The sequence below is a fragment of the Papaver somniferum genome, chromosome 8 (assembly GCF_003573695.1).
Source record: "Papaver somniferum cultivar HN1 chromosome 8, ASM357369v1, whole genome shotgun sequence".
Taxonomy (NCBI): Eukaryota; Viridiplantae; Streptophyta; class Magnoliopsida; order Ranunculales; family Papaveraceae; genus Papaver; species Papaver somniferum.
The window spans coordinates 105,514,681-105,533,934 of record NC_039365.1 but is presented as its reverse complement, the minus strand read 5'-3'; the positions used below and the strand labels follow the sequence as shown (position 1 = coordinate 105,533,934).

The following is a 19,254-nucleotide window of genomic DNA, read 5'->3' as shown; positions in this document are numbered from 1 at the left end:
TTATATAGTTGTTATTCACAAACCATTTTTCGTCAAAGCCATTTTCAAGTGATTGAAACTTATCATGACTTTCATCACTAGTAAAGATGAACTTGGCCAAAGCAAAAGCTTACTTACACATATTTCGAGAAATAGATAAGCGAGATAAAATCGACTCGAAATAGCAAATGTGTATAATCATAGTCTATATAGCAAAACGACTTTTGTCTCAAGATAGGAGATAGAGTAGATAGACTTTTGAGTGATAGATAAGTTCAAGTCTCCACATACCTTTTAGTCGATGAAGTTCCACAAGTTCCTTGAGTAATTATTCGTCTTTGTATGATGATCGCCATGGAGTCTTGAGCACAACTACACTTTCTATCCTAGTCCGAGACTTAGCTAATAGTAGACTAGAAATCAAGACTTATAGTTTTGATCACTAACATTGACAAACATGCTTGAGATAGCAACGCATGTGAGTTCGACCGAGCAGTGCTCTAACAGATCAAACCTTGAAACAACTCGACAACAACTATGATTACCCCATAACCCTCATTAGCATTTCAACCATGTTGTAAAGTTTATCGTGTGCCATCACCTAGTACTTTAATTACACATAGAGTTATTAACAATAATTATTCATGCGTTTAGGTAATGAAACCATTTTGATTGTTGAGATTAGAATAAATATAAATTTGAATAAGTTGAATGTAATGGTCAATTGGTGATGTAATTTTCATTGATTAAAAACCTAAATTACATCATTTCACTCGAATATTGTGTTGTAATAATATTTTTTCTATCTTCTCGTTTTGTTAGATTTTAGATAGAAGATTTAAGCAAAAGAAGCCATAATTGCATTACATAGCATAATCTAGTTCATTATGTAAGATTATGATGAAGAAAAAAAAATACATAATCACGCTTGAATCACATATTATATTTATCAACTTTGAATCTTGGAATGCTTTCATTCGACATTTCATGATATTCGTCATGATTAAATTCTTGTTATTGGCTTCAAAATATTGGGTACGAGCTAGCCATAGTTTCCTGAGATTACAGATGAATAATAAGTTAGTACGATTAATTAAAATCAAGTCGTTCAAAATGATTAAGAAGTTATTAAGATATTCACTCGTTATTCAATGGATAATTAATAAAAGTTCTTACTAACTCCCCGAGGGTGCAAAATCTATTTTGAAAGGTGTTACTTGTTCTTGCACTTTCATTACCGGTTCACGCCACAAAGTTTTGAAACATACTGTCCCAATAATTATGACTGGTTTAACTGTTACCTCCACATATTGCAATTGATGTCCATTCTTGAACAAGACTAACATCTTTTTCTCGAGTGAGGTGAGCCATCATTTTGTCGGTGCTAATGAAATACACTGATCAAAAATGAAATTATTGTAATAAATGAGGTTGGAGTAGGTGATGCTTATTTCCAATTTCACTTTGTTCTTAGAAGAACTATTTTCAACCAAAGGATGGATTAGATAAGATCAAGTGGCGTAATCTCAGCCGCTGGCGGTATTGAGAGTACCGACCGGTCGAGTTACCGCTCGATAGAGACTTACCACTGGAGTAAGTGTGCCATTGGAATACTCTTCGCCAAATTGAAATTGAAATTAATCCAATGAAAAGTGATATTAGCCACTTGATACACTAAAACCTCTATAAAAGAATACTCAAAAACGGAATAAACTACATATATAAATAGATAAAAAGTTTTGATCCCAATTTGGCTTAATCTTTGTAAGATTTACCACTGTATAAGAATAATTTTAAATTGTCCCAATAATATTCTGAAACGGAGGTTTCACTGTAAATGTTTATCGAACATTAGCTTCACGGATATGCCCTGCCAGTTTGTTTGCTAGTGTTGTATTGTTGACATATCAGGATTTAGTGGAATTCAGGCAAGTTTTTCCATTAACTATCTTATTATTCAAATGATATATTCCATGATTACAAGAGTCAAATACAAGCCTCTGATATCTACAAGCATTCTTCAATAACACTCTTTGTTAAATTGAGCAACTAGTATTAGAAAATCAATGTTGATTACTATGAAAACTTAAAACTCTATCTCTTAGTAAACTTTTATCCTATCGAATGTGAATGATCTATCAATTTCTTCAACACGACCAACTTGATGAAGCAAATTTTGTATGTTAAGAACCCATTTCTGCCTATGGCTTTTACTCTTGCACTTGAACTCCAAAACCCCCTGTGCAGTCTTCAAACTAAAGTAACAACTTCTATCCTCTGTACTAATGCTGTTGTTCTTCTTCACTTCTTGGTTCGACCATATCGTAATTTCATCGTCATCGTATACACCGTACACAATATCTATAACATGAATACATAAGTTCAAATTAGAGATATCCGAGCCTCTGATAAATCTTCCGAAACTTAATTAACAATTATGTAACTTCTTAAATTGTTATTATGAGATAATTTTGAGTGTCCAAGAAAACTTACATTTTTTCTTCTTATTAAATGCTCCTCCAACATGTTTGCTTTTAAGCTTAACCATTACGTCTAAGCTTTTGTTGACGTAGACAGAGACTTGTTTCCAGTGAAGAACTCCTGTGAGAGTTTTCAAATACCAATCAGTTATACAAGATTCATTTGACATCTATAGCAATATCGATTTAGAGAGTTAAATTTGGGAAAGCAAAAGACGAACAGAGAGCTTATGGTGATTTTACCTTTCCCAATGCAATGAAGCAATTCGCCCTTGCAAGGAGCATCATGCTGTATCTCATGGTGATCAGATATTTCGCTTGAATAAGATGCCGCCGATGAGAGACCACTTCTGTCGTACTGATAAGGAATAACTGCTGCAGCATTTATGTTCCTCACTTCTTTAGCTACTAGTCTCGCTTTCAGGGCAGCTTCTCCGCGTAAAGCTTCAAAAAGAAAAGATCAGTTTCACCAGTACAATACAAAAGCTGCTACAGACACACGGAATAATCCGTGAGAACCAATCATGACAAATGAGGTAACCAGTATACCTGTTGCAGCCGCAGCTGTCAGGGTTATTAGATCTCCAGGACTTCTAACATCCACAGCTGATTCAACAACAGAACTCACTCTGTCATGATCTGCTCCTACTGCTTCAGCCATTTCTAAACAATGTGACGCTAATAGCTCTGTAGCTGATGCTATGGCAGAAGCCATCTTTGAGCTCGGGTTTTCTGCTGCTGCAGTGTTTGTTATAGAAACCAAGGCTGCAGCAACACCGGCGACCGTCAATGCAGCGTGTACCCTGGCATTGTCTATACGTGCCTTCTCCTTCTTTGTCACCTTGTTGTTATTACTCAACTCTTTGTTAGTTTGAAACCATTTTCCAACTGAAGATGTTCTTCCGGCATTAACTGAATTCACTGCCTTGTATGGCTGCTGCACGGTTCCAAAAACATCCGAATTACTTTACATATTAATTCAAAGTAAATTAATACTAGTAGATCCGACGCTACTTGATTTCATGACTCTCAGTTGGGAATTTAATCTATAATACAGGTAGTCCCGTAAACTGTACTATGCAGTGCAGTCAAGAAAAGGATCTGTTTGCCGCTACCTAATCTTTCACAAAAAGGATGTAATAAATGCATATAAAGTACTTACATAATTTGGTGAAACAAACGTGTCTTGATTCGTACTGGACTGCTGTTTACTATCACTAAAAAACCGATTCTGCTTGTGAGCAGCCAAAGCTTTCGAAATTTCAGAAGCAGAGAGACTCCAAGATCTTGACAAGAATTCCATGGGTTCTTTTGGTGTCTGTGGGGGAGGAATTGAAGATACCGTCGATGATATTGAAGATGGTGTTGAATCTAATTCTTCGTACTCCACAACATTCTCTAGTCCATGTATAGAAATTTGCTTATCCCAATTCATATATGCTTCATTCACCATATTTGTAACTGAGACAAAGTAAAACCAACAACTAATGGGGGTAAGTATACTTAAATCAGTTCAGGGTCTGTATATATTTTGTTTAATTGGAAGGACTCGAGACATATATATACAGAGGAGACACTAAACAGAGTACTGCTTCTAGAACGTTTAAAGAGAAGATAAAATATAAGATTATAGAGAGAAAGGGAGGACATTACAGCTAAGATTGTTAGAAGAAGAAGAAGAAATGAAGCAGTCCTCGTGCTTGTAGATTTGCTCCATGATATCAGCTGGTTGGCTAGCCACCTTCTTGTCTTTTCCTTTTATTAAAACCCAAGCAAAAGATTTTTGATTCTTGTCAAGTTCTTGAACAAATCTAGGAGACCCAGCTCTGGAAGTTATCTCTAGTCTGTACTATATGTTTTTTTTTTTTGTAATATCAAGATACTATAAAAATGAAAAAACTATTGTTTTCCGTAAAATGTAGAGGAAACAAAGTCTTAAACAAGTTCAGAAAACATTCCCCTTTTTAAGAACAGTGCCTCTGGGTATTGGTCCCCTTTTTCTGCAGGGTTGCACGACTAGCAGTAGTATTCTTGTTGAAGTTTTAGAACTGAGACCTTACTTTTTTTTTTCTTTTTTCTTTTTAAAAATAAGAATAAAATCATATCGACATGGTGCAACTATAATTCAAATTCCTCGCTTGGTACAACCACAAAGCCTCACAAGTCTGAACCAACTTAATAGTATTCTCCACTCTAGTCTCCTCCCTATAAGTTTTTTTTTTAAAAAAAGATCGCAAAGTCCTTATCAACAACAACAAAAATTACCAATTGATAATTTTTAGTCGATCATTTGATCAGCTGCATGAGTATCCTAATTCCTAAAGTTAGTAGTGGCATGAAGCCATCTTAACCCATTTTAGAGAAGTGTGTCAACTTTCTGATTCCTCCATCGCCATGCATGAGGCCAAGACACGCTCCAACCTCCAAGCTTTTTAAGTTTTAGATAGATTCTAATTTTTTGTGGTTTTAGTACTGATGGGTCTTCCGGTGGTGGGCAGGCGTGGATGACAATCAATTGAAATGAACACGTCTATATGTAGTCTTTTATCATCATCACCTTTATTTAACCATTTTTTATTGTAAAGATTAAGCCTCTATTGTCCGTTGGAAATTCTTTTCAAGTTTGGGTTTGTTTATTGTGCGATTCATCTTAGAGATTTTCTTTCTTTTTCTTTTTTAGGTATCCATAATAATCATAAGTAGTTGGTGTAATAATATTGGCCTCTGTCATGGTACTCAAGCTTTTGGACTACACATGATCTAAAGGCATGCCCTGGTCAGGCAACCGTACAGAGAAAGTGAAAAGTAGAGACATGCTAAATATACAACAGTATTTATTCGGCTGCCTGTATCAATCTTCTTATACACAGATGTTCAGATGTACTATGTATATGTTTTTAGTATGTTTGATGTACAAATTTAGTTAAAGGACAGGAACTTGATGAGCATATGTCAAAGAAAACTTAAGCTTTTTTTGGTTAATCCACTTGGTCTTACGCAGTCTTTTTTGTGATGTCAGTAAAACGAAAAGAAATGTAATCAGAAGTCACGTACATATTCACAGGTTAATTTTTTTTTTGCAAGTTTGTTGGCCACTTCTCTTCTCTGTATTTAAATATCTTGAATATGCAAATCTGTATCATGGAGAAGGACAATTTCGTTATAAAACCACAGTTTCGGCTAATTACGGTCAGAATCTGTCCGTATCGTGTACCGATTATGATACCCATACCCGATAGTTTTGGATACTAAAGCATTTTTGTCATGGATGAGAAAAAAAAAAAAGGAAGGAAGAATGAAAACCAACCTCACGTCTGGAAAAGATATTCTTATGATTACCTTGTCATCAAAATGGACGACAGACCATTATTTCAGACTTAAATTTTCACATTTCACACCATCATTTTGCTCCATTCATACTTTCTCATTTTAGGATTGGACCCGTTTTACTAGGATAACATCAGCATGCTTGATTCTTGAGATTTCAGAGGTGGGATAAAATTGGTCTCCACCAGAAGATGCAACACTATATGGTATTGGGACCATAGGACCATCCTTCAGTGCTATGGAATCCTATCTTTTTCCTCCAGTGCGACGGAAATCTGTTAAATCTCATAATACATCTGATGTGGAGTAAAATATTTCAAATAACCCTCTGTATAAACAGGATACGGAAAACTTTAGATCCAAATTCACTACACTAATTCTTTCTTGGTTAAATAGTACAAGCGAAAAAAGTGGAAATCTCCTTTAAACTTTTTAGGGTAGCTGTTGGAGGAATGATTCTTCGTCTACAGCTCAAAACCCAACCTGAAAAATCTCAAATCACGTATGTTTAGATTGAACTTTATGGTAAAGTTTGATACTTTGCTCCAAACCTTGATACAAAGCATCTTTTGAGTAATTTTCACACTTCTCCACTTTAGGCATAATCCTTTTTTAATCCATCCGATGAAGAAAACAACAAAGAAAACAAGAAAAACATCTACTTTTTCTCTCCTGGTGGAATAGTAGAGTGAGAGTAATGGTGATCCAATTCCAACCAATCAAGGCGGTTTTCGTTCCAAATGGTTTACAGTTCTTTTTCTATAAGCTGAGTTTTTCTTCACCTAGAAGTGGATAGGGTCTGGTTGCAACATTTCAATTTAAAACAAATAAAAATGAATCACAAGATCCACAGCATCACAAGCAGAAAAAGAACAATTCTGAACTTTCCTTTATAGATTTTATTGAGACTTGTATAGGTGAATGCTTCCTAGGGAAGAAACAATAGGATGCAGTAGGAAAATAGTATAGAAGATAATACCTCGCACCCTAATATAAGAATAGAAGAACTGAACTAGCGACTCTGCATGTTCCAACCAAATGCATCGCGGTTATCAACTGAGGACCAGTCCTTGGTTATCATTTGTCAACCATCCGATCAGGTTTGGTGATAGTGCTATATCAATCATCTATTCAGACGCATGTACACTCAGACAAAAGCTTCTCTTGATTTTATGGGTAGCTCTAGGTCAGCCTCAGTATCACTAAGTCGGGTGAAGTAGCTGTTCACCATATCTTGTGAAACTTGTTCCGAACATGGGGGATTCCACTGTAAATGTTGAACGTAACAATGTCATTAATAAAATCTCTGGGAGGTTAATCAGTTTAAGTTTGCATGATAAGGGAAATACAACATTTGGTACCTTGGGCAAAAAGTCCTTCTCCACTAGACGCGCTCGAACACCCTAAGGAGTAACAGAAATCCAGAAGAGGTACATTAGAAAAAGAAGGCACTAAATTTCTAGAGTTCACATGGAAGGGAGACTATATCATACCTCAGAAAAGTCACTGGATATCTGCTTGGACATGGCTTGAAGAGACATTCTATACTCACGGACCATGCACTGATCAAAGGTTTGGTACCTACCGTCCCGTATCTAAAACAGGAGGGTATTTAGTTTTAGAATTGAATATGGAAGCACATCGATAACCCAAGAAAAATACATAAGCACAAAACTTACAGATTTCAAGGCGACTTTTAAACTCAATGGTGCTGCTTGTTTTAGTTTCTTGAGAGCTGAAGTAAACAGCTCATCATTTGATCCAGTTGCCTCCGTTTCCTGAATTTACGTTGTCAAAAGCATACTAAGCCAAGAAACTTCAGCACATGGCAATTAAATAGTAGGTTCCAGAGCATACAAATCCAAACATGGTTAAAGCTTACCATAGCATCCACAATTTCCTCTACCGTGTCATGTCTGAAACATTTGTCAATTGTCTCGATCCTGGATCAAATAGTAGGTCAGGAAGATCAATCATTTTATTAAAAAAAACAAGTCTGAAATCTCAACACTATATAAAAGAAGAACTTAGAGCACGCTACTCTGGATACTACAAAGACTACCTGTGCATGACACTTGACTCTTCTGGCAAGCCAGCAATGCTAAATTCCTCTAGAGAAGTTTCTATGGTAGAAGGATCATCTGTTACCAATTTACGTAGCCGCTCTTCAATCCAAGTAAGCCTCTACATAGAGAGGTGTGTGTTGCTTCAAAAAAAGTGTATGTTGCAACGATGATAGATAGGAACAAACAAGAAAGACGAAGCAAAGAGTAAGCATACTGTGCTGGGTGAGTAGTGTGTAGCAAGGCCACAAGCCATCATTTCTACACCATTAAGCTTGTCTCCTGTAAGGGCCAAATATTCCCCTACAAGAAAAACACAGATCACATGAACAAAGCAATAGAAAAATATAAAATTTAAGCGAGTCCAAATCGGTTTAGATTCTAAACAATGGAAGACAAAAAAAAAGTGACATTTCCACAACAATCAACTGTTGGTCTCCAGTTCATGAAGATCATCATCACTGAAATGGCTTTTCAAGTTTTAGTAAATTCACCAACATCTGGTGGGGGCTAGATCAACTGTTGGATAAATTCCATGTGAACCCGAATAAAATCTTGTAATTCACTGTACTGGTAAGAGTGTACGAAGAGTAAAGAGATGAAGTATATGTATTATTAGTTTTACTGATGTATACCACAGCATGCAAAATTTTAAGATGGGAGTTGTAGAATATATATCATATTGTTTGGAAAATCAATTAACCAGAATAAAAGGAATTTATTTATACAACAACTGCTATATTTGCAAAAGGAGGTATGTATTCTCAATAAAAGAGAAATGTTTAGACCTACTAGTTCATTTTCGTTAAACCAGCCAATTCGAACAAATGGAAAATGTACATGGGGGCCACAGTAATTTATGAAATAATAATGGGCTCACCAAGAAAACCAGGAAGACGTGAAAGGTAAAAGGACGCCCCAGCATCAGGATGGAATCCAATTTGTGTTTCTGGAGTGGCAAAAATCTGCACATATCTCAAAAGTGTAAGCTGATTCTTATGCTATACAAAGATAATGTACATTTAACTCAACAAAAGTTAGTTTCTAGCCTACAATATTTTACTTTGGATGCGATATTTGACGGATTAAAAGGGGTACTTACGTGGCCTATTATTAACATATCGATATTCGGATCTTAGATTAACTCAGGGCAACTTATCGATTATTGCCACTGAATTTATTCAGAAAAAGCTATTGGAGTGGGCATTTCTATGCTGTAAAATGGTTAGATAATCCGATGGTAATACATACAGTTTTATCAGTCACAACCCGGAAAGTTCCAGGAATCGAAATTCCAGCTCCGCCTCCCATGGTTACACCATCCATTAGAGCAACCTATAAGAGCATCATCACACAATTGAAGCTATTACAGTTATAGACATCTAGTAGAATCCCTGAAAAGCAGAAATGTTACAGATTATAATTCCTTTTGACCAAACACCCAATTAAGAGCTAACTTAACATACTAGTACTAAACGGAACACTAAAGAAATCTTAAACACTCACATGTGGCTTCAAATATGTGCCAACAAAGTACATGAAACCATAAGCAGAGCTGAAAAACTCCTTGCATTCTTTTACTTTTCCTGCAAGAGTAAGTCATAGATTACAATTAACAAGACTTGCTCGTACTCCTTTCTCAAAACTCAAACTCAATAAACAAAGTCTCACTCCTTTCTCAAAACTCAGACTCAATAAACAAAGTCCCATGGGACTAAGCCTTAACTTCAACACTTATGCTGTTACTCTTCTCTAACATTATCCCTATGCAATTTGTGTAATTCACTTAAACATGCAAGTAAAAAAGAACTCCTTCAAAGTAGAACCTTAAGACCGTCTAATTTAATAATCTGCAAATGAGAGGACGAGTATTTTTATTTTTTTATTTTTGAAAATAGTACTTATATATTAAGAGGGTCTAACTGACTGTGGCAGACTCATCAGGGGTTGCTCTAGGCAGAGATGTGCCCCTGAAAGTTGCTGCAATCCGTCGATCAGAAAGAGAAACATAGTTAGTAGTAGTACTAGTAGATGTTTGTAGTGGTAATCTCATTAAATTGTTCTACTGTAATAAACTTACAAACAAAAGCTGGAAAATCACAAGTATTCACACCTTCATTTAATAATCGATATAGAGCAACAATATCCCCACCAGCACAAAATGCCCTGCCACTTCCCTTCACAAATCAACAGCAATTTTTAAGCCTTCATGTCCACAGAATGTGACTATAATTTCAAAATAGAAAATTAAATAAATATGCAGCAACTTAATATTCACCTTCAGTACAACAAATCCAATATTTGGATCTTCTTCCCATGATTCATATAGCTTCTGTAATCTAGAACACTAAAAAAGAAGAAAAAAACTCAATTCATAATTTACTCAAAATGGGTACTCCCCGAAATTCAATTACCCAGACACAGGGATATATTCAGAGTAAGTCATCACGAACCACGTTAGTATTGAGGGCATTTAGAGCAGAGGGTCTGTTCAAAATCGCAATTCGAGAGGTTGGATTCCCTTCAACAAGAACCTAAACAGGAGGGGGGAAGGGGGTTAATTCTATTGAGGGTTTAACATGCACTATTAAAGAAGAAAGAGTGAGGGTTTTGTTGAAATTACTTACTTGGTTTTGGAGATCTTCGCTATCATTGTTCTGGGTAAGAAAAGAAGAAGAGAAATTTCTAAGATGAGATAGTAAGGGTAGAGTAGTGATCCGGGAATGTTTAGGTGAAAGGAATAAGGGTTTGAACCGCTGCATAATTTTGTTTTATTTTGCATTTGTTTTGTCTCCGTCGAGGTTTGATTATTAATATTGGATTGGATTAAAAATCCCGTACGCAGGTGAACCCATACATTTATAAGTAACCCGTGCATCTCGTACACTAAATGGGCCGTGCCACCACGCTTACGGCACATCACAACATGCTAAATTTCTGAGCACAGTATAACATGTGGTCTGGCACTGCATGGGCAACATATTGGCTTAGTACGTTGTGTTGTGACAGACAAATAGGCATATCAGTACGGCACAAATGTGATATGGGTAAATATGCGGCACAACACAACATAGTACACGAAGAAAGCATGTTATAGTATGCATAAAATACTACACAATATACCACATTCCATGTATTTTTTCATAAAAGAGTCTTCATTTTATCCAATTTTGACACTGTATTCTTGGTATGCTCATTTATTTCTATAATAATATGTATAACATCTGAAATATCTGAAAAAACATTTTCTTTGGAACACATCACATCGAAACACCCTCTTTAGAACAACACCACACGCCTGAATTCTCTGGCACTGCACAACATAGCACGTAGCACGCTTAGTACGTGACTTCATGGCATGAGTTGTGCTGCGTCGACATGTTTTACACCTCTAGGTAGTCTAATAAGAGCAAGTCTAATGGTGGAGGAAGAATTTCATTTTCCAAGTGACATGTTTAGACTACTAGATTATGAAAGTGTAAGTCTAACGATGGATGCTTTCACGGACCTGATCTAGAATAGTTATTATACTATATGTATGAAGTGTGTGCCCTATATTCTGGAAGCCATTCGTCTGCCTTTGTATTTCTGTATCTGTGTGAGAGAGTAGAATTAGCGGTTAAGAAACTTCCAGATGGCACGTTCATAGTGAGTAGGGTTTCCGGGTCTGTCTTGGTTGATAAATGTGTAAAAGAATTATCTCTTTAATCATCGATTATCAAATAAAAATCTCTTCAGTCTATAATTGCAGTTACTTTTCTATTCTATTTTTTATGATCTGCTATATTTTACTAGGTTCAGTACAGATTCCAACAAAATCCAAAAATAAAGAGTGTCGGGCGCCAATCATTATTGTATTTGACTAGTCAACAGTTAAACACTAATCTATATAGCGACGGACGTCAATCGGATTCGAAATAAGTATAAATCTTTAGTGCAATTTGGATTGGCGTTTATTCGGATTTGCGTTACTGATAGTTTGAGCATTATTTCGATTGACACTCAACGACAATCAGATTGCCACTTTTTGCTTGGATTTCATGATCTCTTCCAAGAATTCTTGGAACATGCCTTAGGAAAAGTATAGATGACTAAACTTGGAAACCATTAAAGCAAGTATAACGGTGAAATCAAAACTATATCAATCTTGGAAAAGTGCGGAATGTCAAGTCTAATGGCTTCTAGGCGGACACCCACACTTTTTCCAAGACATGTTCCAAGATTTCATGGAAGATGTGTTGAAATCCAAACTAAAATGCCATTCTGAATTGCGATGAGCGATGTTTCGAATTGTGCTCAATTTTGTGGTTGACTTTCTTTCTAAATATGATTGTACCTTTCTGACTATCGATTTTACGGGTCCCGATTGAAACGAAATTTGGAGTAGCACTCAACACAATTCGGCTTAGCACTTTCGAATCCTTTTTATCTTCCGTTATTAGGCTTGAACTTCAATGATCTATTCCAAGTGGTGAGGTGTCATGGAACTTGGGAGATGGAATTCTTCTACCATTAAACTTGCTCTTAAACTTCACAGTCCACACTTTTCCAAGTTTGGAATAACTTGGATCCCACCATTAAACATTATCTAAATAACTATTTTATAACAATAAAGTTGAAATTTATGATACATCATGTATATATAAACTTGTGTATCCAAAGAACAAAGATAAAAAGGAGAGGCAAAGTCGACCTAAATAATATATCCGATCGAGAAATAGAAGGATTTAGATAACTTGTCTTACTAGCAATTAATTATTTCTGGAATGCTCACTTCTTTTCCACTCATGCTCTCATATGTGTATATTTTGAGTTCCCTTGAGAGTGACTTTTATAGATACCTTGTAATCTTGTTTAACTCATCGTATGAATATTTCATCGTCTTCACAGTTTAAATAGATCACATTGATTGAACCACTTATACCATTTATTTTGTATACGGGTATTTTTGTGCATTTGGTTTCATTCTGTTTCATATTTTGATTATGATTTTGGCTATTTAGTTATAAAAAATCATTATATCACTTTAAGTAGAAGCGATCTATATATAATGGCCGCAAAATATGAGATCAAGTTTGATGGAAGAAATGATTTTTAACATATCGAGGAAAATTATGAGGGACATTCTGGCAACATGGTTTAGTTAAAAATTGAAGAAAAAAACGGCTCTAGAAATTATATTGATACTGAATGAGGAAGAAGGACGATCTCATGGAGAAAACACATATAAAGTAGCATGTTAGAGCATAGCTCGGTTGAACTCACCAACCGTTGGTATGTCAAATTTGGTTGTCATATTTTAGTGTGTCAAAACTCATCTAAAGTCGATTGATTGTATACTAGAGTCAACTTCATTTAGGTTAGACTAGAAAGTCTAATGTTGAGACATACAAGTATTACTCCGAAGACATGAAGAATGTGAAGAAGAAGCGAACTACAACGACGACATCATCCTTTCTCTTGAGGTTAGTAATATTGAATTGAACTGTTTCATTTCTAACATATCTTTCAATTTATGATATATTGAAAACATAAATATGAAGCTGTATATATTGTACGTATTGTATAATAGTCTAGTGATGTGACATGGTCATATTTGTATGATCATAGTATTTGGGAATTAGACTACGAAGTATACCGCTTATCTTTTGAACTTCGTAGATATGACATCGACGTAATCTTGTATATACTGTTACGATTATGTGAACGGGTTATGGTGAATATTTCCTCACAGGAAACAATGTTTTACATTAATTTAAAGGAAGTACATTCATGAACTTGTTTTATGAATCGAAAGGGAAATCATTAGGCTTATTGGTTCGGCTATTCATTGCAAATCTTTGGATTACCAATATGTGTGAGATGGTATAACCGATCGTAACTTTGTTATGTATTTTGGTATAACTAATCACAGTGCCTAACTTATGATTTGATATGAATAGTTTTTATTAATTGGTATAACCGATCCCAAGTAATCACCATGAGATAGTATCATCGATATTTGTAATTGGTGTGACTGATCCTAGTAATTGGTGTAACCGATTCTAGTAATTGGTGTGACCGATCTCAGAGTGTTGTGTAATCGATCCTTGTAATTGGTAACCGGTCATGGTAATTGTTGCTGAAAATGCGGGGGTATAACAACCACACCCAACAATTCGTTTGGCAATCTGAGAGGACTTAATCCAATACACTTTTTATAGAATCCACTAGACAGTAAGACTCAATCTAGAGTAAAGTATATCAAAGAGTTTAATATCTCTAACGCTTAATTCAATCCGCAATTAGCAAATAGAAATCTGCGAGCCTGATTGAGTATAGGAGGAGTAACTTGAACGGTACCAAAGACCAATGTTCAAGTGTCAATCAATTTAAATCAACAACCCAAGGTCATATATTCTAGTTGATGGAACTTAATGCACAACCTGTAATATTTCAATTATATAACAAAATATAATGCGAAAAAGAAGTAACACAGACACCAGAAGTTTTGTTAATGAGGAAATCGCAAATGCAGAAAAATCCCGGGACCTAGTCCATATTGAACACCATACTGTATTAAGCCGCTACAGACTCTAACCTACTATCAATTAACTTCGGACTGGACTGTAGTTGAACCCTAATCAATCTCACACTGATTCAAGGTACAGTTACGTTCCTTACGACTCTGATCCCAGCAGGATACTACGCACTTGATTCCCTTAGTCGATCTCACCCACAACCAATAGTTGCTACGACTCAAAGTCGAAGACTTGACAACTTGAATAAATATGTCTCCCGCAGAAATTCCCAAGAGTTTTTGTTCCGTCTTTTGATAAATCAAGGTGAACAAGAACCAATTGATAAACCGAACTTATATTTCCGAAGAACATCCTAGTATTATCAATCACCTCACAATAATCTTAATCGACTAGCGAAACAAGATATTGTGGAATCACAAACGATGAGACGAAGATGTTTGTAATTACTTTTATCTTTCCTATCGGAGAAATTAATCTCGAGTAAATTATTTCAATTGTACTCAATACGATAGAATCGGGCAAGATAAAAAAACGCAACTACAAAGAAAATAGTTGGGTCTAGCTTCACAATCCCAATGAAGTCTTTGAAGTCGTTAACCTACAAGGTCTCGATAGAAACCTAAGATTAAAGGAGAATCGACTCTAGTTATGTAACTAGTAACACACAATAGGTGTGGGGATTAATTTTCCCAGTTCCTAGAGTTATCCTTTATATAGTTTTCAAATCAGGGTTTGCAATCCAAGTTACCTTGGTAACAAAACATTCAATATTCACCGTTAGATGAAAAACCTGATTCAACAACCCAATATTTTTCAACTGTTAGATCGAACTTAGATTGTTACACACAAATGAAGTGTACCCTCATTTAGGTTTATGTAACTGTACCTAAACGTGTACACCATGTTGGTTCACAAATAGTTAACCGAGGTCATCCATATTATTACTCTCATATCAACCTTATTCATCTTAACCATAACTAGTTCAAATGACTCAAATGAAACTAGTTAAAGAGTTGTTCAATTGCTATATTCTCATAGATTATACAAGAACACAATTGAAGCAAAATCAGTTTGATTCTATCGAATCAATCATGAACATTATATCCATGGTTTGCAAAGATTGCATTCCTTATTATATAATAAATGTTTATGTTCATGTTTAAAACCGATTTTAGAACTTTAACCTTCAAGTATGCAAACGGGTACGCAATACCCGAACTAAGATTGAATTACGCCAATATGCAAACGGGTACGAGAACTTCAAATCCCAGCAGAAATTCTTGGACATGAACTTGTACGCCAGTACGCAAACGGGTACGCATACTTAAGTTCCCAGATTTCTCAAACCAACAGGTACGCAAATGGGTGCGCATACGATAGTTCCCAGACATGGATTACATATGTGCAAGGTGCACAACATGACATATCCAATAATAATTAAGTGTTCTAAACTCTTATTTCAATCATTGAAACTTTCTTAGAGGATGACAATAGCCGTTTTCACACACTATTAGCATCAAAGCAATTTTCAAGTGATTGAAATAATCATTACGAAACATTCCAAGACAACACCAAATGATTGTATCACACAAACCATGTAAGATGTCACTCGGAAATTTTCACATGATATAAGATGAACTTGGTCGAAACGAAAGCTTGCCAACACATATTTCGAGAAATATGTAAGCGAGTTAAACTCAGCTCGAAATCTCAAATGTGTATAAAGAAAACTATATCATAATACGACTTATGTCTTAATATATGAGATAGAGTAGAAATAGACTTTCCAAGTGATAGATGAGTTTAAGTCTCCAAATACTTTTTGTCGATGAAGTTCCACAAGCTCCCCTTAGTAGTTATTCGTCTTCAAATGATGAACGCCGTGCAAACTAAGCTCAACTACACAATCTATGTCCTAGTCCGAGACATCTATAAATCAAGACTTATAATTTTGATCACTAACATTGACAAACATGCTTGAGATAGCAACGCATGCGAGTTCGACCGAGCAGTGCTCTAACAGTTGTAACCGATCCTGGTAACTGGTGTGACCGATCACAAGCAATACCATGAGAATATGGTAACCGGTTGATGGGTGTCGTAGGCTCAACAAATTAATAATCTTATTTCCACACATTTAACTGGTAATATAATGGAAGTAAGGATCGTTCCCACGAAGAGCAGTGAGTTTTAGTTGTCAAATTGTCATAAAGTGGGGGTTTTGTTTTTAGATTGTGAACAAAATAAATAATCAAAGCAAATAACATTGTATTGTAATCAATAGAGAGAAATATGTTCGAGGAATCCTTCTTCGTATGTAAACCGTCAATGAGTTAATATATTCATCTATTCGTCGTTAATCATAGATTACCATCAACCGTAGAAAAGCATCTAGAGGTGTTATTCTCAAAAGTCCTTTGGTCACTGGATACCGAAGCGCTCGAATACCAGATTCTATTATCCAAACCACCAAGTAGTAGCACACTCAAGGTGTAGCTTGGTCGAATACTTTATGTTTTGTGACTTAGGTTAATCCTAGTTGTTAGACTCTTAGCGCAAGGTCCACTTTCTAGTGTTGTTTCTACACGTGATTGCTCCACAGAATCCCTCTGCAAGGTTTCACGTTTTCTACTTGTGTAGGGGTTATTCAACAATTACACGGATATCCTAACCCTTTACTAGCTTTAGATTAATCAATAAACTGATTTAGTTGGCAACCTAGAACAACCAATCAATCAATAATAATATTTAATTATAGTAGAAACAAACGATAATCATATGAAGAAATCAAAATAGATTCATATATTAAATCAAATAAAGTTTACAATTTAGAATTCATCCTCAATCAATAGGTGTTTAGCTACTCATGGATGTCGAAGCATCCATGATATACATATAAGAAAAGTTTGGAGATATCGCTACGATTGAGAATCACTCTGAAACCCTAGCTTTCTATCCGTGTGATTTTTCTCCTCTCCGAGACTTACAATTTCGTGATTCCTTGATGTGTTTTTATTTAACATAACCTAATACCTTTTTATAGGTTTACATTGCTTGGTATTCACGTATTGGGTTTGGTTTAAGAACCCGACCCAAAATATCCTTCCAAGGAGTTTATACACGTTTCCTACTACCTAAGTTTGCGAACCCAGTCCGCAAATTTCAAATTCCAGCAGAAATTTTCGGAATTAAAGTGTGAATACCCATCCGTGAACTATCTGTCTTCGGTATTCATTAAAAGCTTGTTTTGGCCACAACTTCTTCATCCGAACTCGGAATGGCCTCATTCCTTTTGCATTATTTTTATCTTTCAATTATCTTCAAGATGATGATGAGAAAATCTTTAATTTGAATGAGTTAAGATCGGTCTTTGGCTCTTCTCTTGATTCTGAGCGTTTTGCTCCTTTTCGTCGTACTTCTTCCACTTCTCTTGGACTTCGATACTTGGAATACTTATCTTCCTAGCTCTTTTCAGCACTTTTTAGTTCATTTTTGGATGATCCACCTAATAGAGGCAAATAATAGAAAACAAGAGTAATAATACGAAAATATGCAAGAATAATAGCTAAAACAAGTATGGAATGGACACTAAAATCATATGAATTATGCACTTATCAAATTCCCCCACACTTAGATTTTTCTAGTCCTTGAGAAAACTAAATAAAACTAATCCTAAATACAACAACTCCATGTCGTGAGGATACGGTTACTCTTAGCATGAATAGCAGGTCTTTAAACCCCTAGGTGTCCCTAGTGGACGAGTTATAGTCTCGCGAGGGCTTACAAGAGGTATACCCACAAAACCTACTCCAATCTCTCGCCTTGTAAGAACTACTAAGGATAGACACAAAGTAGAAAGCCAAATAATTAGCTTGCATAAGTTCTTTAGCTGCAAACATCACACATACATTCCAATTATCACACACAAGCAATTACTTACGTGTGGCATTCAACCTGATCGCAAAACTCTATTAAGATAGTCATCGTACTTGTTGCAACGTTTTTCAAAACACTCACATTCTAAAATCACATGGATAAATAAGAAAATGGAAATAGAAAAGTGAAGTATTCAAATGTTAACTAAAGTGAAAGATGTACCCACAATACTTGTATGAATGTCGTCAAAGGATATATATTTATAGCGCAATAGTTGAGAGAAGCACCCATTTAACTTGACCACATGATTAGATACTCTAAACGCATGTTTTCTTTTCAGCAAGTATGTGATAGTTGCCTTGGATCCTGCGTTCCACGCTTGCTTAGGCGACGGAGACAGGGATAACGTTTCACACGTACTGCTATCTAAGCGTCAAGAACCTCATCAATAGTCTTTTTTAGACTTGCTATATAATGATGATAGGTTTTTATTTTCATCGACTACATGATTAGGTACTCTAAGAGCATGTTCCTTTTCAGAAAATACGTGATAGTTGCCTTGGATCCTGCGTTCCACTCTTGCTTAGGCGACGGAGACAGGGACAACGTTTCACACGTATTGCCATCCAAGTATCGATAAATGAAGAGGAGCCTTATAAATGTTCTTTTTTCTTTTTTTTCTTTTTTTTTTCGGATCACTCTTTATGAGTGTAAGACAATTGTCTTATGGGGATTTCAAAATACTCAATCAATGATTACCTTGCTACAACATCCACGGCAGTATCAGAATCCCACCAAATCACTTTAGAGAAACATATAACTGCAAAAATAAAAAGAAAGTGATTCAGTAATGATTAATTGCGAGGATGAATCTTTCAAACGACTACTATAGCTTAGTTTCACAACCAATTATGAACATATATATAAGGATTGTGGAATCTATAGCTCTAAGAACTGCTTCAACCTTAAAAAGGTCTATAGTGTCATCCTAAATATCTCATGAGTAAC

General features: G+C 35.6%; 2 protein-coding genes across 3 annotated transcripts; both read right to left on the bottom strand.

The window, feature by feature from the left end:
- Window positions 1–1,912: 1,912 nt before the first annotated feature.
- Window positions 1,913–4,445, bottom strand: LOC113304497 (VAN3-binding protein-like). 2 transcript variants are annotated; one of them, XM_026553629.1, is made up of 6 exons: window positions 4,113–4,445; window positions 3,622–3,920; window positions 3,009–3,393; window positions 2,703–2,903; window positions 2,473–2,580; window positions 1,913–2,340 (listed from the first exon to the last, which is right to left on the bottom strand). In XM_026553629.1, exons 1-6 carry the CDS (start codon window positions 4,174–4,176, stop codon window positions 2,081–2,083), a joined length of 1,317 nt encoding a protein of 438 aa, XP_026409414.1. In that variant the 5' UTR covers window positions 4,177–4,445; the 3' UTR covers window positions 1,913–2,080. The 2 variants fall into 2 exon arrangements, with proteins under 2 accessions (XP_026409414.1, XP_026409413.1); XM_026553628.1 differs by having other exon boundaries at window positions 3,009–3,396; window positions 4,113–4,442.
- A 2,108-nt stretch (window positions 4,446–6,553) lies between these two features.
- LOC113302446 (3-hydroxyisobutyryl-CoA hydrolase-like protein 1, mitochondrial) lies at window positions 6,554–10,656 on the bottom strand. The gene is made up of 14 exons (XM_026551349.1): window positions 10,477–10,656; window positions 10,303–10,383; window positions 10,128–10,196; window positions 9,963–10,026; window positions 9,356–9,435; window positions 9,101–9,184; window positions 8,730–8,814; window positions 8,067–8,152; window positions 7,849–7,970; window positions 7,669–7,729; window positions 7,466–7,564; window positions 7,280–7,381; window positions 7,148–7,189; window positions 6,554–7,053 (listed from the first exon to the last, which is right to left on the bottom strand). The coding sequence occupies exons 1-14, from the start codon at window positions 10,609–10,611 to the stop codon at window positions 6,934–6,936; spliced, it is 1,230 nt and encodes a 409-aa protein (XP_026407134.1). The 5' UTR covers window positions 10,612–10,656; the 3' UTR covers window positions 6,554–6,933.
- Between the last annotated feature and the right edge of the window lie 8,598 nt (window positions 10,657–19,254).

Bases quoted from the DNA above. Each gene is read 5' to 3' on its own strand.
- LOC113304497 (XM_026553628.1), bottom strand. From the start codon at position 4,176: ATGGAGCAAATCTACAAGCACGAGGACTGCTTCATTTCTTCTTCTTCT. The intron at 3,397-3,621 runs GTAAGTACTTTA...GGAACCGTGCAG, and splicing joins CGTTTGTTTCACCAAATTAT to CAGCCATACAAGGCAGTGAA. The intron at 2,341-2,472 runs GTAAGTTTTCTT...TTCATGTTATAG, and splicing joins ATTTAATAAGAAGAAAAAAT to ATATTGTGTACGGTGTATAC.
- LOC113302446 (XM_026551349.1), bottom strand. From the start codon at position 10,611: ATGCAGCGGTTCAAACCCTTATTCCTTTCACCTAAACATTCCCGGATC. The intron at 10,384-10,476 runs GTAAGTAATTTC...CCTCCTGTTTAG, and splicing joins GCGAAGATCTCCAAAACCAA to GTTCTTGTTGAAGGGAATCC. The intron at 8,815-9,100 runs GTATGTATTACC...AGATATGTGCAG, and splicing joins GGGTTGTGACTGATAAAACT to ATTTTTGCCACTCCAGAAAC.